Consider the following 21,811-nt stretch of genomic DNA (forward strand, 5'->3'; position numbering starts at 1 on the left):
CTGGTCCCTGGGGCCAGGGCTCTGGGCTCAGCTAGATGCTGTTGACGGCCCTGGTATGAAAGATCTTAGCTCCCCTTCCACCAGGATGCAATGTCTTAATCTTGTAATAATTATGCGCCTTCTAAGACGAGATGGGTACACTTTGTCCACGCACTTTGTCCACGCACTGAAGCCACACAGACTGCCAGGGTATCTCTTTTCTTCCGTATTCCAGCAGTATCAAGGAAGCAGAGACGGTGATTTAAACCACCCCTGAATAAACTGGACATTGAAAGTTCTGGTTTTCGGTTGAGCTTGACCAAAAATCTTTCTATACGTCTTTGAACAACATCACTATCAGAGCCCTGCGGTTTTAGAACAAACAGAACACTGCCTTCCTATCTGATGCGTCTCCAACCCTGAAAGGTGCAGCGCTAGTGTCAGTATTTTCCACCAATAAAGAAACTGAGGCTCAAAAATACTATAGCCCTCCTCTGGGGCCATACAGCTGTTGGTTACCAGGTGAAAGTGAGATCTCATTCTCAAGCAGCCGGGCCTTGCTCGTAACCACGGTGCTGTACTAAGGCTTGCTTTTCCTCCCTCGGTTGCCGGTCAGTTTCCTAGGCTAGCTTGGGTTTAATCGCTGGCTTTGCCTACGGACAGATGGTTCAGAGTGCGATTCTTCCAAGGCCTGAGTCTTAGCGCCACCGCGGTGGAAAAAAAGAAAGAGGGTAAGAAGCTCTGATTTCTCCGTGACCTTCATTTTTCTAGAACCCCGGGGGGCCTAGGGTGAAGGAGGTTCAGGGTGGGCAGCAGGTGCGACACCCCCTGGCCAGGCTGTAGTTCTCACAGTCTGTGTAGCGGCGCATCTGCTGGGGGACCTCAGGACTCCAAGAGGAGAAAGGCAGAACGTGGGAAGAGTGGGGTATCCTGTGACCCCAAAGGTTTGCGGGTCCTAGAGCACTGGCTTACCCGTGCTTGGACTTCTAGACAAGGATGGGCAAGGGTATCTCAGGAGCGTCCATGCTTACTGGAGGGCCTTCCCGTTCTCGCTCTGCTGGGAGCTTCCTATCACTTTTATGCTGGGAGAAGTTGGGGTGAGGGCACCCTGGGGTGGAAATGAAGAATTAACCATATGTTTCCTAGGTTCCCCCTCAAAAATTCTGGGGGAAAAAATAACAGAGAAGCTCGAAAATTTTTGGAGCGTCGCTTTCCTCTCACCCATGTTTATAAGTCCCCCCTCTCTTTACCCCCCCACAAAGACACAAACGAAAATTTTAGACAGGGAGGCAGAGGTGTGTCCTTTCTCACATCACAGCAGCCTCTCTACCCACCGCTTCCATTCATAGCACTTCCCCAAAATCTGCAGAGGACTGAAAAAGAAATGAGCCCCACTTTCCTTTGGTCATGAAACTCTGGCTCTTCCCGAAGAGCTCCTCTACCTTCTGTGGTGGAGTTCAAGTTAAAGAAAACGACTTCGCAGTAGAAATGAGAACCAGGAATAGGGGAAGGGGACAGAGGCAAGGGGCTTTCGGGGTCAGCCTGACTTGGGCGGGGGTGACTTGTCCCAAAGGGTCTGTCTCCGCCAAAAAACCAATAGCTCTGCGCCCTATTACGCGTTTAGGCATAGAGAATGGAAGAGGAGAGGACAGGGTGTAGGCAGAAGCTTGTCTTGAGGGCCCTGCATTTCGAAGAAGAAGAAGGAGAAGAAAAAGAAGGAGAAGGAGAAGAAGAAGGAGAAGAAGGGAGGAAGGAAAAGAAGAGGAAAAAAGAAAGCTTCTGGTTCACTACAAATCAGTCAAAATTCCAAAGCAGCATGCGCGGGGTCCACCACGGTGAAAGTGAAGGGGCAGTCCTTTAACCTTCCCTAGGGTCTTCTTTATCTATGTAGATTGTGCAACCCCGAGAGTGGGTAATTGTTTATGCCAATACTTTCTGAGCCCACAGACGCTTCGGGTCCCCAATCAGAATTCCCGGCGATGCTGGATTCACGAGTCTATGGGAGTTAAAACCAACGGGTAGCAACTGGAGAATACACCAAGACCACTGACTGAAACGTTAGGTTTCTTCGTATTCATGGTCAGCATCCTTGAGTGTTGCTTAACGGGGGTTTAGTGGGAAAGCTTCTAGCCTCCTCCCGGTTCTGGAAGCCGGACTACAACGGCGCTTCCCGCCAGGCAGTCCCAGACCGAGCCTTCGCCGCCGCCTCCAGGACTCCCGGGGTCTGCCCGGTGCCCAGAAACCCATTTCACTCCGCTACACGCAGGCTTCTTCTTGCTTACAGATTGTCCCCAACCCCATAGATCCCACTGCTTTAGAAGACCTAAACCCATCCGCACTGCCCCCAAACACCTGTTCCAAGGCAAGGGAGTCCCAAACAGCTCCCAGGCGGAGGGAGGAGTTGTTTTTGGGAAGCCATTCTCTGGGAACTCTCCCAGCGGTGCGAACACACCTCTCGCCACCGGCCAATGAAGCCGCTCCCCGACCCATTTCTTGGTGAGTCTAACTGGTTTGCATCCCCCGCCCCCGATCAATCACCGCAGGTCCATAACGGGTCCCTCATCACCAGAGGAAGCCTTGCCTGGCAAAGTAGCTTCCTAGGCCACACTCTTCCTGCTGGTTTCCTGGCCACAGCGTCTCCTTTCCCATTCTTTCTCAACATGGCATCAGAGCGTTCCCACAAGAATCAAAGCAGGTTCTGGGCATTTCTGCTAAGAGCACCGCCACAGAAAAACAAAACAGAACAACATGAATAAAAACCGGTTTCCCCCAGTTACTATAAGCTCGGCTAGATACTCCTTGCTGGGCTAGCACGTGTCGTCTACGCTGATTTTTAGGTAGGCAGCAACGACCTTCTGGGTTCCAACCTCACCAAAGAACCATCTACCAGACAACTGAAACGGTCCCCGCTTGTCACAACTGACGTCACACTTCACAGTCACCATCCCGAACAGTTTCACCTTGTATCTCAACCTTTGAACCGTAGGAACCGACCTCCTACAGTGACCCCGAGGTTAGGCTCTAGGGTTCTGGACGCCGAGAAGGCATAAGACTTGAAAGTTAGTCTACCCTCCTGAGAACCCAGGAGAGTTCTCTCCGGGCTCCCTGGTGCCCGCCCTCTTGGAGCCCACCCGCCCCTCCCTCCACCCCACCCTCTCTGATTAACAACCCGACTCTACCCCCACCTCGCTCCGACGCGCCGAGGGTGGGGTGCGGGCTGGGGTGGGGGGGGCGGACACACACACTACTTACCTAGAGGGCCTTGCCTCAAAGCGCTCACACTCGGGAAGGCCAGCTGGGAAGGCAAGGGGAGGTCTGCCACACGGGCCAGCTGAGAGCACGTGGCGGGCCGGGGAGGAGGGTGTCTCAGAGAGGAACGCTCCCTCGGGCCCGCCCCACACCCCCGCGGCGAGTACCCGGGACCGAGCGGCGCGCGCCGCCGCCGGGGCAGGCCGGGGCTGCGGTGTGAATGGAGCGGCCGAGCATCCTGGCTCCTCCTCCTTCCCCCGCCGCCGGCCCCTCTTATTTGAGCTTTGGGAAGCTGGGGGCAGCCAGGCAGCTGGGGTAAGGAGTTCAAGGCAGCGCCCACACCCGGGGGGCTCTCCGCCACCGGATAGCCAGCCCGCTCCCCCTTACCCTTTCCCGCCCTCCCTCCCACCCACCCACTCACCCACCCACCCATCCAGAGCGAGGACGGCAGCCCAGGAACCCGGGCCCGCCGCCTCCTCGCCGCGATCCTGGACTTCCTCCTGTCGCAGGAGCCGGCTTCCACGTGTGTCCCGGAGCCGGCGTCTCAGCCCAGGCTCCGCCGTGAGCCCGGGTGTCTTCAGCAGCAGCAGCAGCAGCAGCAGCAGCAGCAGCAGCAGCAGCAGGAGGAGGAGCAGCCCGGGGATCGAGGCCCCCGCAGCACCTGGGCCAAGTCCAGTGCCGACGGTCCGCAGGATCGCAGGAGCGGAGGGCCGTTCGGCTCCGAGCCGCAGCTGATGGGTTCCGACGTGCGGGACCTGAACGCGCTGCTGCCCGCCGTGTCCTCGCTGGGCGGCGGCGGCGGCTGCGGGCTCCCCGTGAGCGGCGCGGCGCAGTGGGCACCCGTGCTGGACTTCGCGCCTCCGGGCGCCTCGGCTTACGGGTCGCTGGGCGGTCCCGCGCCTCCGCCCGCTCCGCCGCCGCCGCCGCCGCCACCCCACTCCTTCATCAAGCAGGAGCCCAGCTGGGGCGGCGCCGAGCCGCACGAGGAGCAATGTCTGAGCGCCTTCACCTTGCACTTCTCTGGCCAGTTCACCGGGACAGCAGGGGCCTGTCGCTACGGACCCTTCGGTCCTCCCCCGCCCAGCCAGGCGTCCTCGGGCCAGGCCAGGATGTTCCCCAATGCGCCCTACCTGCCCAGCTGCCTGGAGAGCCAGCCCACCATCCGCAACCAAGGTACGGAGTCCGGGCAGCCCGCCCTCCACGCGCGACAGTGCCTGAGCATCCTTGCCCCCGCGAGGCCTCTCCCCTCCTCCCCTGTTCCTTCCTGATCCTAGCTCTTACCTAGCTGCCTTTCCAAGGATTCTGAAAGTAGCGGGTGCCTGGACAAGGAAGAGTGGACTCTGTGAAGTGCTAACACACACACACACACACACACACACACACACACACACACACATGCACACTGCTGAGCATGACCCCAGAGTCCGATAGTTCGCAGGACCCGGGAGGACATCTCGGGTCCCACCCAGGGTGCCCGAGAGATTCCGGGACTCCCCGGGAAGAGAAAGAGGGCATTGGTTGTAGGGTTGTTTGTAACATGTGGCTCTGCGTTGGGGAGAGGTCTGATGCCTCACCAAATTACCACCAGGCATCGACCCTTTCAGACGTGTAGGTAGACCGACTCAGAGGACTCAGGAGTCGGATCAGCGTTTAGGGACCCCTGTGATGCTTCTGACAGGCTCAAACCTGAAGAACCTCTAGCTCTCCATAGGTGCCGGCTCACTTCAGGCCCACCAGAAGCAAGAAGGGAGCTTTGGAATGGGGGGATTAACACTTTGGGGACCGAGTCGGGTTTGCACAGAGCTTGTGGGAAAGGTAGTACTGTAGGGATCTCTCCAGGCCACGCAAAGTCTCGGGCCACGCAGGTGGCGGGAATGGAAGACAGCCCAGCTGGGCCAACTCCAAACGATAACCAAATCCTTGGAGGGAGTCTGGGGAAAGGTAGCTTTCTTCCTTCAGCGCTCCTCGGATGCTTCCCAGTCACACAGGCGGAGGTTAGGTTGGGGAAATGTTCCTCAGGCGTGGGACATCGCCATAGGAACAAATGTATTGGCGATCTTCCGTCAATGTACAAGGGATCTTGTATGCCATAAGTATGGTTTCTAACTCTGGCAGGCTCCCCCACACCTCTCCTTCGTTAGTGCCCTGGCGGAACCGTGGTTGCTAAGGCAAGGCAGTTTTCTTCGTTTGTTCCCATTTGATCCCTTTGCTGTTGAGAATCTAATTTGGTTTCATTCGATGTTTTGGGGAAATATTTACTAACACAGAGGCGGATGCTTTTCTTGAACCAAAAATTCTGCTGTCCTTGGTCTGGGTGTTTCTGAAATACGTGGGAAGGGCGGGTACTGATTGCAGGAGATGTGGAAGTGTTCTGGGCCTTCTGAACCCATCCTGCAGCACTGTGACCATCCGAAGCTCTAGCGAAACCGAAACCGAAGAATGGGAGCTCCTGGTCTCGAGGAGCAACCTGGAGCGGACTCAGGGGGCTCCTCCGTCCCAGGTCTTTCTTAAATGAAACTAGTGTTTTGATCAAGAGATGTTGGAAGATGTTGGAAGAACTGGGTGCCTTTGCATCACTTTCTAGTAGGCAGGTGTTGCCGTTGGCAAACCTCCAGGTCAGTTCGCTGATCTAAGAGGAGAGCTAAGATGGCTTAGACCGAAAAGTTACAGGCCAAACACGAGGAAGCCCCACCAGGCTCTAAATACAGAACACACAGCCCACCTAAACCTCCCTGCGTCCGAAACCGGGCCACTGGCAGGCATGTGTATGACTTGGGTGAGCATGCCTGTTGTTTGGAGAGACTTACTGACCTATAGCCCTTCTTGGCTCATGGGGGCTTTGCGGCGTGTGTGTGTGTGTGTGTGTGTGTGTGTGTGTGTGTGTGTGTGTGTGTGTGTGATGTTTAGCATTCTGCACTGCAAGTCTAGTAAAAGCCCATAGTAGAGGGTGGGAGGGACTGAGAAGTTAAAACTCGTGGGCATTGCCCGTACGTGGGTGGGTGGTGGTGGTGGTCCAGATTCTTCTGGAGTAGACAGGCTGGGCTGCTAATGAAGGAAGAGCTTGGGAGCTGAGGACCAGGGCCCAGGTGAAACCTCCCCACCACCCTCTCTGCTCTTCTCATACCACACAGGAAAAGGGGGGGGGGGCTGCGGAGAGTTACCTTGTTACCTTCAGGGTAGGGTCATACCCAGGAAGCAGGTTCCTGTCAGGGAACTTACCTTTTTCTCTCCTAGTTAAAACAAGCGGGTTGTGCAGGCACAGTCTGTGGGCTCCCTTGTCCTCTGGGAGTTGAAGTGGGGAATTATGGGGCTGCTATTCCCCCCACCCCCACCCTTCCCCAACTCCAGGTGACTACTAGGGCAGACCCTGGAGGTCCGAGATTCTTTGAATATTCATTCTTCTTACTATTGGAGTTCCTAGGGAGCGTTTTCATAACGTAGGGTTTAGTTCGGGGTTTTGATTAGAAGGTGCCAGCTGTCGCTGGAGAACGTGAGAATGGCCGTCAACGTGCTTTGCTCAGACTCCGCTGCAGAGAATAGTTCGAGTTACCTGTGTGCAAACCACGGAGCCGAACTACGGCGCTCATTCATCCCTTCTTCGGCTTCTTAAGGACATCCACCCCCGTTTCTTATATAGCTGCCACCCCAACCGTCTAAACATTAATTTAGCAAACACTAAAACCTTACTCGGTGGGGTGAGGGTGTAGATTGACTATGGACAAGCTAAAGGCTATAGGAACCTTTACAAGAAGCACATAGCCTCTTAATCCTGGACGCTGAACTCCGGGCACTAGGAGATAAGACTTCCAGAGATCTCCTAGGTCTTGGCAGAGCTAGGTTTTGAACCCACATTTTTCTCCCAGAAATTTTGAAATGGTTGAAATGGATTTTCTCTGCCCCGTTGAATAGGCCCTGACAACTTGCGAGTGTGAGATGGCTGGAAAGTCTGTCAAGACCCAGAAGTGAGGATGAGGGTTTTCCTAGTCTGGACCCAATGTGGACTTGAGGTCAGCTTCTGACACCCCCACCCCCAGGCCTGCGGTGCTCACACCCGCGTGAGCCTAGGCCCTGGAGATCACTGCGAAGCTGGTCACACGGGGAGACCAGCTGTGATGGGGCCTAAGGCGCCCCCCTCCGGTCACATCCAAGACAGTAGTTGGGTAGGAGTGAGGACCTCACCTATCCCATGGCGGCTGGATTTTCGGGAACACCTTCCAGGCTACGCCTGCCATAGGATCTCCCCCTCAGCTCCTCAGGGCCAAGCTGGGGCTGCCTGTTCCGGGCTCCTCCGCAGTGGAGGCAGGGGAGGAGAGCTCAGAGCGATACTGTCCTTCCCGCAAAGTCAAGGTTGCTCTCCCCTCCCTGGTCCAGACCAACCGTGGGAAAGTGGCTACCTTGGCTTCGAGGGCCTCTCCCTGCACGGCCTGGACAAGAAGCCTTTGAATACTCCTGATACTTCGCAGCGTCAGCAGCCTCTCCCCCGGCCCCCACTCCCGCCTTCTTCGAGCTGGGCTCAGCTCAGGACGAGTACAGCAGGTTCCTAATCAGCCCGGGTTCCGATAAGCTTCCAATTAAAAGAGCTCTCCGATGCCTTTCACTGTTGCCCCTCCCAGGAGCCCCGAGGGAGGGGCTCAAGGTTGCTGCTGCCCGCCGTGGTCTGCGGGTCTCATCCACGACTAGGCGGACAGGGAGCCTTGCTGGACGCCCGCATCCCCAAGTCGGAGTTTCGGAGCGCGGAGCGGAGGTCCCCAGCGTGGGAGCAGCAGCCTGGCACCAGCAGCTCTCGCTAAGAGCGGTTGAGCGGCGGGTCTCAGACTGTGCGTGCCTTAGGTCATTGGCAGCTCGGCTCAGACATGGAGAAGGGTTCGTTCAGAGAAACTTTACTGCTCCTACCGCGCCCCCCTCCCCGTTTTTTGTTTTTGTTTTTTGTTTTTTTTGTTTAAATACTCTTTCACAAACTCCTAAATTCTGCTTGGAAAATTCTTGTGGGTGCCTAGACCCATGTTTCGTGTGTAAACTGTAGGCCTCAAGTAGGGCGAGGCCTTTTCTCTCAAAAGGAAGTCTCGGGAAGGCCAAATGTACTTATTGATCCACGCCCAAGAGCTATTAAGGGTTGGGGATTATCTTTCTCCACTTCACAGGAAGAAAAATGAGGCACTCTGGGCTCTCCCGGGTTGAAAAGCTTGTTGATTCCTCAGTCACTAACTGGAGCTCCCGGGGCACTCAGGTTTTCCCAGGACAGAACTCGGTAATTCCCGTGGTGTCTCATTCCATTCCTTCACTGTGAAACACCTCCATCCGGACAGTGTCGTTTACTGCTCCGGAGTGACCCCATAGAAGCTAGGAATTTTGTTTGGGCAGTGGGTGTCCCCTTTATATTTTGAAGTTGGAGATAACCGGCTTTCTGTCTCTGTACTGAATGAATGGTCTCGGCGACCCCTTACTGAAGAACCTTGATCCCTAGACCTTTTGGGGTTTTAGAGACTGCGTTAGGAAGCCACTGGGGCTGCTGCTTGGGGCTGGGAAGGGAAGGAGCCTAGCCACTCTGAGAGTCTAGCCAGCTCTATCCTGGGAGTCCAGGCTTCTTCCAAGCTTCACCACAGGAGGGGGAGCCCCCCCCCCCCTAGAGTCCCTGGGAGAATTCTGAGGATGCTCCCTCTTGCACCAACTTGAGCTTTGGCAAAGCAGGTGGGATGTGTATTTATAGACATTTAGAAGCAATATCATACAAGAGTAAGACGCCACATTTTATCCATTTGAGTGATAGGAAAGAGCACCGGCCTCTGTTTCTCAGTAGGGAAACCGAGGCAAGAAATTAAGACACTGCTACCCAGGGACAGATAAAGACAGTGTCCTGCACATTTTAAAAGAAATCTGTTTTCCAGTCTGTAGGGCAAGAAGGTTAGTCACTACAGCAGTGTTCCGAGTTGGGCCCTCCGGGCCCCAGGTGGGCGTGGAGACGGGGAGAGAAGGACTCGACCCAACTGGAAGGGTCCTTTCTTGCCACCCCTACAAGCTTTCCTTAAGGCTTTGGATGTCTTGGTGTCAGGCTGTGCAGCCCCGAGACGTAACGTGCCCTGGTTAATTACTCTCTGCATTTAAAGCGCAGACCGTTGAACTGGCTCCGAGTAATTAATGGAAGTTGGTGCATGGGCCCCTGATTTACAGCCCCGAGTCAAAGCCGGGTCAGTGGAGGAAACTCAGTCCCCTGAGACGAGCCGCCCTTGCGCGAGAGCCACGGGGTTGTTTGTTTTTAAGAAAGACTTCTCCTCTAGGCGGGTGACCGCCTTTACACCTTACTTGCTGGAGCATTCGGCAGTGGAAGAATTGGGAAAGAGAAGGGAAGGGAGCTTGGGATTTTAGTTGGGAGAAGAGGTGGGATGAGGTCACAGAGCTTGGTTCCTGCTTCAATCCTGAAGTCCTAGAGGTCGGAGGGGCGGGGAACCCCTTACAGCTGACGCGAATTCCGGAATCAGGTGCCCGCTGCCAATGTCGCGCCCTCGCCTATTCAGGAGCCTAATTGACACTGTGCTTCTTTCTGGCGCTTCCTCAGGATACAGCACGGTCACTTTCGACGGGGCGCCCAGCTACGGTCACACGCCCTCGCACCATGCGGCGCAGTTTCCCAACCACTCCTTCAAGCACGAGGACCCCATGAGCCAGCAGGGCTCTCTGGGTAAGTGGATGGAAAAGATGCTTTACGCGCTGCCTCCATCTCTTTCACCGTTTCCTACCTGGATTTCCAAGCCTTAGCAAATTGGGGGAAGGAAGTAGAGGCCATCTAAAGGGATCCTAGAAACCATGGCTGGCTTGACTCTATTTGAAAGATCGAAGCTCCTTCTATTCCAAGTAAGTTACGGAAAAGTGCCACTCAGACAAGGCCACCAAGGCTAGAGTGCCTGCAGGGCAACCCAAAGCGAAGGCGTTTTCGTTCCCTGAGTGGAGAGCGGCCTCGCTGTCCCGGGGCTGGCGCCAGGCCCCGCTGTCCGAAGCTCTGCACGCTCTCCCCGCACAAGAACCCCTGCATGTGCCTTACACTCTTCAGTCCCACTTACTGCTGCCCTTGGCTCTCTGGCAGGCGAGCAGCAGTATTCGGTGCCACCCCCGGTGTACGGCTGTCACACCCCTTCGGACAGCTGCACAGGCAGCCAGGCCCTGCTGCTGAGGACGCCCTACAGCAGGTAAGAAGGTGCGGAGCACCATGACTGTGTCCTGGTGACCCTGGAGGTGCAGGTGAGCGGGCTGCGAGGGAACGCCAGACCCTGGCCATCGGGACAGCTGGAAGGTTTTGGAGGCAAAGAAAGTCTGTACCCGGCCCAGACGCTCAAATTAAAGCAGGTGCCTGCCTTGGATATCAATTTACATTGCATATAAATGGAGTCCATTAGGTTTGGAGATTTAAAAAAAAAAAAAAAAGAAGCTGAGGCCTTCACGGGATATTTCTTTTACTTGGTATTTCGAGACAGTTTTTCTGTGTTTCTCTGGCTGTCCTGATACTTGCTCTGTAGACCAGGGTGGCTTCGAATTTAAGGGTCTGCCTGTCGCTCTCTCCCGAGTCCTGAGATTAAAGGAGTGTGCCACCATGCCTGGTCACGATTTATTTCCTGATGGTCTTTGCTGGGAGCTCTTTAACTTCCCCAGGACCAAAAACTAAGGACCAAGTCCATTCCCACTCCATCCTTTTGTTTAAAGCCTTCCGCCAACTGGCCACAGGGGCCAAACTACTTAAATGGCGTCTAGAGCGGCCACATCCTTCCTCTCCCCGTTAGCCTCCAGCGTTTTGACTTGTGGCAGTGTTCTGTGGACATGGTTTGTGGCAGCCTTGTATGCGCTCTGGGACGAGACCCTTTACTCGAGAGGGTTGATCAGGGAGACGTCTGCACACACAGTGCCCTGCGCAAGCGCCCTTCTTGCTTCTGGAGAAGGAAGGTCAGCTTTTTTTCCTCACCGAAGCTCCGCTCCCTCCCCCCCTTCTCTAGTCTCTAGTTCCACTCTCCACTCTTTCTCCCCCAAATTTATTCTTCAACTTTGGGTGAACTTGGCCGGCATCCCACGTCTCAGATAGGGTTGCTTAGTAACTGCGATGCACACACACCGGTCCGCTGGAAGGTGGCCGCGCTGCCGGTCTTGGCTGCAGAGGATTGGGTGCTCATTACCTCACCGCTCCCTCCTCCCCCGGGTACTGCGGGGATCCTGACACCGACTGCCCCAAACCCATCCCCATCCTCCCGCCCCTCCGCTCCGGGAGGCTGACGTCAAGGGAAGGAGGTAGTGAGGTAATGAAGGAAGGAAAAGCTTCTGTCTTGGGAGATTGGGTGGGAGAATGGCCGCGCCTGGGGACCTCCAGGCCCTCAGGTGGAGGAGGGGCACATCCTTGCTCTGGACTCCAGACCTTGCAGTGCGGCGGTGCATAGTAGGGTCTCAGGTATGTTTACGAAATTGACTCTGGGGCTGGTCTGACTCTCCCATTCGGGTATTGAAGCACAGTGCCTGGGCTCTTCTATTTTTGCCCTCTGGAGGGCTCAGACTTTGGAAACTTTTCTGTTTGGTGTGAAAAGCAAACAAACAAACAAACAAACAAACAACAACAAAACCCCATCACATCTAACCAGATCTTGGATTCCACATCACTTTATTTAAAAAAGGGAGGCAGAGATATGTATGCCCAAGGTGCCGAGAAGGGACACACACCTGCCTTTTCTCCCTCCCTAGCTAGAAAGTACACGCCCTGCTGGAAATCTCTTCCCTTAGGGGGAGTGGTGGTAACAAGCCACAGACATCCTTCCTGTCTAACGCTAAGAGTGTCATCACTGTTATTCTAGTAGCTATAAGGGAGGTCCCTGGAACAGTTCCCAGTGTGAAGACCTTGGTCCCCTCAGTCAGGAAAAAGAGCTCGGTGTAGGTGTAGGAGTGGACATTGTTGAGATGGGGCTTGTACCTTCTTGAGGCCTGGGGGCTGGCAAGATGTAGCTCATGAGTGTGTGTGTGTGTGTGTGTGTGTGTGTGTGTGTGTGTGTGTTACTTACAGACACATCCTTCATTCCTCTTTCTGCCAAAGCCTGGCCCACACTGAGGAACTCTAGGAAAGGTGTCCATTAGAAAGTGATCACAACCTACAATTTAGTATCATTTTTCCAAACGGAGTTTGGATTTTTCTTATGGATTTATGACTTGGGGAGGATCTATGATGGATTCTGACCTGGGGATGAATCTGTGGTTACCATCCAGAAGGGAAAGTCATTCTGATTGCTACAGTTTCTGTCGCTGGGGCCTCTTGCATGCCAAGTATTGGAACTATATTATCTTATCCCAAGGTCACATTTTATTACAAAACATATTTTCTAGCCTAGTTTCTGACTGGCCATTGTTGAAAGTAATTTTGTCAGATTCACCTCGCATAAATATTTGTTTGTCCCTTTATACTTTCTATGACATTCTATAACATTTTTTAATCTTGTTTTTATGCTGATCTCATAAAAAAACACCATTTTCTCCCACTACAGAAATGTCCTTAGCAGAAACATAGCGAAAACACTTAGGACCCTTGTAGGAAAAGAGCTTGCTCTCTTGAAGCATTCATGTGGACCTTTGGTGCTCCTTTTACCCTAAATTCACAGCGTTGATAATCTCTTTTCCAAAATCAGATAACTGTCCCACAGGAATGATGAGTAGGCAAATATACTGAAGTTGCATACTTCTTTTCTATTTCTGAAAACATTTGGAGGGGGTTCAAACACTTCCGTGAATGTAACGACTCAGTAGCACAGAAAATGGGAGCAAACTTTAATGGCTAAATGGCTTAAGTTCTGAATTTTAGATGGTTAGTGATGTGGCTACTCACTGGTCCTCGGCTTGGTACCTTTTTCCTTCTAAAGTTGGAAACAACTGGGAAACAAAGGCTTGCTGGTTCTGCCTTGCTGCCTTTGGTTCCCTGAAGCAGACTGCTCAGCCTCCTCTTCTCCCACTCTGCGGTGCCCCCCCCCCACTCCCCATATAAACTGTTGTCTCCCCAGGCTTGGGATCTAGTTTCCTTCTCTTGTTTGAGATACAAGAAATATCACACACCTGTGGCATTAAATAAGCCGAGGACCAATGTGAGCCTACTTTGAGGAATGTCTCAAAAGTCAGCTCTTTTGTCCCCTACACCATTCTCTCTCTCCAGTAGCATGCTCAGTGCACCCATTAGTCTTACTACCTATGAAGTAGATACTATAATTTCCACCTTACTGATGAGGAGGTAAACTGAGAGACCCAAGACATCTTGATGAAGATGACACAGTAAGTGAGAGTCCAAAGCCCATTTATACTCTGCAAGTGAGTGATTCTGGACCACTTGCTTGGATTATGTCCCTTTCTATGCCAGGATCTTTTATTGATAAACAGTAAGTGCAAATACTTGCTTGCCTAGACCTGTTATTGTTGGGTGCCATTGTAAAGTACCTTGTGGGTGTTGACCTCCTTAGTCCACACCACTGATTTTGGAGGTGGGCACTGGCTTATCACCTCCATTTTACAAAGAAAGACACTAAGACCCTCGGAGTTGAATCCTTTTCCCCAGTGGGACATAGTAAGAAATGTAATTTGGATTCAAATTCACGCAGTGAGGATGCAATCTTTTCTTCCTCACCCTCTTACAAGGCTAAGTGCCACTCTCTATAGATGTTATGTGTCATCATTCTTGCTGGAGGATGGACTTTATCTCCCATAGTAGTGGCAGTCATTTTACTCATAGCCACCATAGAAAGTGTTATGGGCAGTGTTTGCCCCGGTGGGTACTGTCAAAAGCAGCACTCTCCAGACTCCTCCAGCTTCATCTTTATCATTGGACATATAGCACTGGGATGAAGCTCAGCACAGGAGAAGCCTCCTAAAGACTTCTAGAGTATAAATCTCTCTTTTCACCTGTCTGCTTTAGGAGGACTGCTTCTGGGCTCTCCTGGTGTGTGCTTGCCCAGAAGCAAGGTCTCAGGGAAGAGTGGACTACATGATCTCCCAGAGTGAGGAGTAATGAAGTCCAGTCTCATGCAGTAGAACCCATTGCAGTTTCTAGCCAGACAAGGCAGCTAGCTGGTCACTGTCTCCAAGCCTTGCTGTTTGGCTCTTGTGCTGGCTAACTGCCTCAGACCTGCCACTCCCTGCTGTGCACGGGGTGAGCCTCACAGCTACTTTGAACAATGCTGGGTACTGTGTATGAAAAATATTCCTATTTGTACTGATTTTTTTCATATGCTAGTTTTTTTAATCTATCCCTTTGATTTTCTACTAGCTTTATATGTCTCCTGTTTTTAAAATTGTGTTCGTTTTCTGTATACGGTGTTTTGTCTGCATGCATGTCTCTGTACCATGTACATTCAGTGACCAAAGGAGAGTGTTAGATTCCCTGGGGTTAGAATTATAGGTGGTTGTGAGCCTCCATGTGGATGCTGGGACTTGAACTCTGGCCCTCTGGAAGAGCAGCCAGTATTCTTAAGTGCTGAGCCATCTCTCCAGCCCATAGCTTTACTTGGATTTCTTTCTCCGTGCTGTGGGCTCAGATGAGAAGATTTCTTTGGGTTCTGTTTGCCCTTTAGCAGGTAACACTACTCCAATTCTAAAAAACGTATGCTTCCTATATTTTAATGAAATACTGATGATTCCCGAATACTGATGTGGTCAGTAGACCCGTTAATTTCACAGACGATCAACCACCTTAGCAGCCATAGAGTTTCTGTGGAATTTTGGAAACTGCAGGTCAAAGGGATACCCATAACTTGCCACGTGGACTTGGCCTCAATTAAGTCATAAATCAGGCGACAGCTGTACTCAAAATAAAATTACCATTAATTTTGCCTGTCTTCACTTGTGAAACCATGTACATTGTATAGTATATTTTTTTATTTGTTTCCCACAGAAGCTAAAATGGAAGGACTGAAGTGGTTTCCAGCGTGGTGGGCCATGTTATCAAAGTCACAGGCTTGAATTGAACCCGTCTCCAGGGAGGGGGAAAAATCTAGTTCCAAATATTCCTGCAACTTGTGTGCTGACCAAGTGTTTATTATTAGAAATTGAATCCCTAGTGGGTTTTCCTTTGGTTAGCTGGGGAGCTTGAGAGCAAACACAATACTAAGCGAGCGACTATGAAATAATTATTCACTGCAGCCTGCTGGGCAGAAAGTTCAGGGCAGTCAGCCTCCGTGGCGCCTGCCTCCACCGTGGAGGAGGGTCGCAGGAGAAAAGGCTCCATGGAAGCCTGCATGTAGTCTCCCCATGTGCACCTTGCTTAGTGGGTAGAGGCAAGGCTACAGAGACCTCTCCTTTGGTACAGGGCTGGGCCATCATAGCAGAAGGCCTTATCTCAAAGTCTTACCACTGACTTCAGTGGTAAAATCTTTTTCAACAATTGTGTGTCTATGGGGAAGCTTCACCTGTGCTGAGATTCTCCTTTGCCAGCCACAGCCACAGCCACAGTGGCGGAAGAGTTGTGATCTCAAACAGACCAGTTAGAGGATTCTGACAGGACCCTTTCATCTGTCTTTTGTCAAATATAGTAAACATGCTTAAAGATGGAAACGTGCTGGAGTCTGCTGTATTTGAAGGTGGGGGAGTTCTGGTCTAGATAATAGCGGAGGTTTTTTTTTCCTTCCTTTCTTTTGTGTAGAGGTCAAGAACACAGCAATTCTGCATTCCAGGCCAAAACAAACTATACGATCTACTACTGATTTCCTTTTAAGTTCCCCTTTTGCTAGGACCGACTTCCTTTCATTTGACTCCAACCTGCATTAATTCCAGCAATACAAGTTTCTTTCCTTTCTCCCTTGCCTCTGACTTCAAACATTTTTTTTTTTTTGTACATAGGAAACAAGTGACTTAAAAAATCTACTTAAAATATATAAAGGATATCATGACATTGGGAATATATTTTGGCAGTCTGTAGCTTCAGGTCCACTTCCGACCAGGCAGTGCTTAATGGTTGGAGCTGCAATGTCTACGTGACCACTGGGGCTGCCTTGAGCCAAACCACATGTTTCCCTGATTCCTTCTGGGGATGAGGTGGTGGATACTGACCACAGCCATTTAATAAGTAAGTGCTCCATTAGCCAGAGGTCAATATTCCCTGAATGATGCTGCCTCTTTCCCCAGGCTTCCACGATGAGAGCTGGGTGATGACCGATTGCCTAGAGATCAGAATTGTCGTGACTATGGTGTGTCCCAGTATTTTCAGCTCAAGTTGACACTCTGCCCTCTGCAGCAGTGGGTTACTATCATTGCTTTCCAGGAGAGCTGTGCCATGCAGACAGCCCCCTAAGCCAGCAAAAGGCAGGGTATGGTGAAGGAAACCAACTAGGAGCTTTTTTAGATCGTCTGCAATTCCTTCTCCTCTGTTCCATCTCCCCAGCCTCCCTCTTGCGAAGCTTGATGGCTGAGCTATCAGAACAACTGCAGCACAGAGTGTTGGGGGGCAGTCACCGGGCAGGGGGGTGACTATCTTTAGTGAGTAGAAGAGGCTACAACAGGCGTCTTGCATCCCTGCAGCTTCCATGAGTTGCTGGTCCTGATGTTATATATATAAATGACAGTATAGGTTCAATTGTTGAATCATGCCCAGGGGCCTCTAAAGGAGCATGGAAGGGCCATCAGTCACCCTAGCAGCAGGTGTCCCTCTGAGTGCCAATCCTTGTCTGACAAATGGGGATGATAATTTCATGAAGTTGTTGGGAGCCACACCGAGAATGCACAAATGTGGCAGATAAAATTGGACAGGTTAGAAAACTGTGTATTCTCCATACCATCTTCAGAGCGCCAGTATGAACATCAATCTCTGTGAGCCTTACAATATCCCTATAAAATGAGACTAAGATTCATTTTCTCATTTGATAGATGTGAAGTCTGAGGTACAGAGAGCTGTACGGTAATTTCCTCAGATTTTCTCACAGACTCAAAACATAATCCCATTGATTCCTAAGGGTCTCTATGCAGAAAGATTACAAAAAGAAAAAAAAATTAAATTAGTAGTATTATTTAAAATTTTTGTTATGATGATATTGTGAGAGTATGATTACTGTGTAAATGACAGTGAACTAGGCTCAGATGTCAAATGCTTCCAAAGGAGCGGAACATAATAAGTACCACTCAAAAGTACCACTGTCGCCGGGCGGCGGTGGCGCACGCCTGTAATCCCAGCACTCGGGAGGCAGAGCCAGGCGGATCTCTGTGAGTTCAAGGCCAGCCTGGGCTACCAAGTGAGTTCCAGGAAAAGGCGCAAAGCTACACAGAGTAACCCTGTCTCGAAAAACAAAACAAAACAAACAACAACAACAAAGGACCACTGTCTAGAAGAAACATAGTATAAGCCATGGATGTATTTGAAATGTGCTAGGAACCACATTAAAATAAGAAAAGGAAGCTTATTATAGAAAACATTGTACTTGACCCAGTATAGCCCAAACTTTATCTCAATGAGGCTGTATTTCTGATGTTCAACAGCCACACATGGCTAGTGGTTGCCATATTGGACAATGCAGTACAGAGGTTTTTTTTTTTTTTTTTTTTTTTTTTTTAAATTAAATATCCCATAGGAAGACACACGTGTATTTTCTTCATTTAAGAAAATTCTTCTGGGGACCAAGGAAATGCATTTAAAGTTATTTGTCTTTGAGATCTTTTTGTATTGAGGCAATTAGGAATCAATAGGACTGTGCATTGAGTCTTAGAAAATCTCTAAATATGAATTTAGAGATTTGGCATTCATTCATTCAACCTTAGGCATCAGCTTCTGTCACTCACCTTATTTCCCAACTTGCTTAAAAATGACCATAGCCAGACATGGTGGTGCACACCTTTAATCCCAGCACTTGAGAAGCAGAGACAGGTGGGTCTCTGTGAGTTTGAGGCCAACCTGGTCTACAAAGTGAGTTCCAGGACAATCAAGACTGTTACATAGAGAAACCTTTTCTCAAAAACCAATAATAATAATAATAATAATAATAATAATAATAATAATAATAACAATAATAGAAAATAAAATGATAATGTTTTGAGTCTTATGTAAGGGTTAAGTAATTCCAGAGAGACCCCACATCCCAACAGGGCCAAGGAAAATTGTCAACTACAGCTGAGTGATTTTAGTTGGTGAACAATTTTTTAAAAATCAGTGACAAAAATAAAGAGCTACCTGGGGAATACAATGCCCCTTGGCTGAGATTAATGGCAAGATTAATAAATGGATTGCTTGATGAGAAGGCACAGGAGAACAAAAACCAGCAGAGAGATTGTGGAGGAGGCCGCTTATTAATGAACTGTCAGCCCAAAGAAAGTTCAAGAAATTCTGCTGTGGTAAATGCAGCAGGCTGGCACTTCTAATAAAAGTTGGGGTCTTTCAGGAATTAATTACATCAGCCTTACAGAAAGAATTCGTGGAATTGCGAAGCGCAGTGGCACAGACCAGCACGGGCTGCCGCTGCAAACGAGGAACCTCCAGAAGAAACTAATCTTTTTTTTTTTCCTCCCTTCCCATTGATATGTAGGATATTGTGGTACCATAATAGGCAGTCAGACACAGGGATGAGTGATGGGGTCCAGATACACACTGACTAATGAAGCTGCTGCACATACTTGGAATTTGAAGTCACTCTACTTTTTATATGCAAAAACCTCCTCCTGGAAGCTGATTTCCTCCTCAGCCCGGGTACTGGCCTCAAGGAGATCTAAATAATTTGCAGCATGATTATAGGAGATTCAGATGGATGCTACCATTATTTATGGAGCAAGGCTGAGAGTGAGCACACGACAGTGTCCAGTGATTCAGAGTGGTGTGATTTCTGTCACCCCTCCACAAGTTCTCAGTTCAGTTGGCCCAGAAAACCCTTTCTGAATAAAAAACTCCTATGGCCTCTGTCTGATAAAGCAACAGAAAGGAATGTTGGGACAAGACAGGAGATTGTCCAGGATTTGTGACCTGGTAACATGCATTGAATGCTTATCTCTGTTCATTCTGTAGCCAAGGTAGGGTGAACATTTTCTTCTGCAGTATGTTCAGACTGAAGGTTTCCAGGCAAACCATTAAACTCTTGGGCTTCAGATTTCATAATTAACCCTTTCGATTCTGCCCTAAATATCTTCCTGATAGGGCTTGGCCATTGTAGATTTCTTGATTTACGTGTTAGTAATGAGATACACAATGGAGAGAGAACAGCTCTTGGTTGGTTTACCTGGAGGTTTATTTTGCCCTTTGAGGTCTTAATGTAAATCAAAGGCTGTTTTTTTTTAAAATGTTTTTTTTTTTTTTCCCTTAAAACTTCACTTGACTTTCACCAGGGTTATAAAACACAGGCAGAATAATTCCTTAGCTGTGTGCTGAGATCATTGCCCTGGTTCTTTTGCTCGTCACATCCTTGGGTGTTAGCCAATTCATCACCCATCACCCTGACCTTTCGGACCCTCATAATCCACACGATACTTATCCTTTTGATTAAACAAACGTAATGGCCTTTTCACGAATAATTAATCCGCTGTCTTCTCTCTCTCAGCTCCAGGCTTTTAACTTTAATGTTGAGCATCCAGCCTGTGTTACCTTTCAAAGCTGCACTCCCTCTAGTCTCTTCCCTCCAAGGCTGAAGATCGCTTTAGAAACTCCAAAATTCACTGTGCTAAGGCTTTTTTTCTCTAAACAACCAAAATTACTCTCATCCTTTCTGCTTTCTCTCTCTCTCTCTCTCTCTCTCTCTCTCTCTCTCTCTCTCTCTCTGTGTCTGTGTGTGTGTGTGTGTGTGTGTGTGAATGCAGAGATCAGTGAGATGGAATGAAAACCATTTTAGATTCACATATTCATCATTTTAGAAAATGTGCAGGCGTGTGCTGTAAGGTGAAAACTTATGTGTGTTTCTAACTATGGATGTTTTCCACAGTGACAATTTATACCAAATGACCTCCCAGCTTGAATGCATGACCTGGAATCAGATGAACCTAGGAGCCACCTTAAAGGGGTAAGGAACTTATAGCTGTCTAAATAATTTCCAGGGTATTTATAGCTTATAAAGGGGGCACAGGCGTGGGCTTAGAAAAAGGGGTGTGGCTCACAGCGGCACTCAGAGACTTTCTTCCCTCTCCAGTTGGAGAGGTGTGTTCAACATTGAATTTTCAAAACTGGAAATGGGATGTTTTTGTCTGGAGCAAGGGAACAAGGAATCTTGGGAACCTTACTGTGTCCTTTCTTTGTTGAATGTTTTAGAATTCTTCAAAGACACTGTGCCCATGAAACTTTACTGAATGTTTATGTTTTGCTGGCGCTATCACTGATGTTAACCACTGTATTATCTTATCAAGAAATGCTTTGCATGTACAAAGTCTGTGAACTGTACTGGTGTGTGTTGATTCAAACAATCCGAAGTTAGATGTGCCCACTCCTGGTTGCACTGACAGGCTTTGCTCACACAAGATGTGCAGGCACTGCAGGGGTGTGTTGCGGCCACACATGTACAAAGCTTCTCTTTGCTCCTAAAGCAAAAGCAAGGAGGGCAGGTGGGGCTGGGTTTCAACAGTCGAAGAACTCACATGTAGTTTCTAACAAGTCTGAGGAGATGACAGTGGGCTGTGCCTGAGATAGCTGGTGCTCTTCTAGCCTGCTGCATCTTGGCCTCCTAACAGGTTTCTGGACTCCAGGCACTGTTACCTGTGTTACAGATGAATTAATAAATCCTAGAGAGCCAAATCACTTCCTATGGTTCCATCTGGTTAGCGGGAGAGATTATAGCCCATGCCCAGATCTGATTCCGTCTAGCCTTTCTGGGGTGCCTTGGACCCCACCAGTGGTACTGAGAACATATTTCAGCACTCTTGACAAGACCATTACCTTCAAAGTTTCTCATTGGATTCTGGGAGCCAGGGGCTTGCCAGACCATGCATCCTCCATTCCCCATTCCCTACCTCTTCTTCTCTTCTAGAATGGCTGCTGGGAGCTCCAGCTCAGTGAAATGGACAGAAGGGCAGAGCAAGTGAGTGGACAATGGCTTTGTTGACTGACATCTGGGGCAATGCAGGAGTCAGAGCTAACATGGGGGAGTCAGGGTAGTTGCTGGGGATAGGGAAGACCTGTCCTCACATCAGCCTCCCTCCTGGTTTATTGTAGGCTTGTCACAGACTGCATGGCATTGGTGATATTTTTCTCATCGACATCCGTGCAAAACAATTAAAAAATCCATGCAGCAGGAATCCTGCTCACTTCCTTGTCTCACAGAACACTATTTGTGGCATCAAATGTGTTCCTTATAGGTCATTGGTCAGGTTTTTCCTTCAGCCTTAGTTTATTTAACCTTGCTATTAGTTTTCCTGGGAGAACTGACTTTTGATTCTGATTCTGTGGGCAGGTTTTGCAAAGACATTCATTCCCCACTCATTTTGTTCTTAAACTTCTCCAGTTCCCCAGCCCTATAGCGCACAATCTGGGGCATTTCTGGAATTCTTTCTTTTGATTTTGCTTTCTCTGCTTAAACATCAGGACCAGCTTTGGTCTTCCTTTGTTGGATCTGACCTTCTTACTGGATCTCCTTCAGCCACAGAGTCCCTTTTTTGTCTTCTGAGACCTCTCTCTGTCCTTTGATTTTTCTGC

At 49.9% G+C, this 21,811-nt stretch overlaps 1 protein-coding gene across 3 annotated transcripts in view; it reads left to right on the forward strand.

Moving 5' to 3' along the window:
- The first annotated feature begins 3,962 nt into the window (after positions 1–3,962).
- Positions 3,963–21,811, forward strand: part of Wt1 (WT1 transcription factor) — a 47,195-nt gene continuing 29,346 nt past the window's right edge. The window contains exons 1-5 of one of the 3 annotated variants that reach the window (XM_036186172.1): positions 8,082–8,091; positions 9,782–9,904; positions 10,307–10,409; positions 20,112–20,189; positions 21,147–21,197. In XM_036186172.1, the coding sequence (XP_036042065.1) occupies positions 8,082–8,091; positions 9,782–9,904; positions 10,307–10,409; positions 20,112–20,189; positions 21,147–21,197 (365 nt within the window). Of the gene's footprint in view, positions 4,402–8,081; positions 8,092–9,781; positions 9,905–10,306; positions 10,410–20,111; positions 20,190–21,146; positions 21,198–21,811 lie in introns of those variants that run through there. The other 2 variants (XM_036186171.1, XM_036186173.1) reach the window with 2 other exon arrangements.

The sequence above is a fragment of the Onychomys torridus genome, chromosome 4 (assembly GCF_903995425.1).
Source record: "Onychomys torridus chromosome 4, mOncTor1.1, whole genome shotgun sequence".
NCBI lineage: Eukaryota > Metazoa > Chordata > Mammalia > Rodentia > Cricetidae > Onychomys > Onychomys torridus.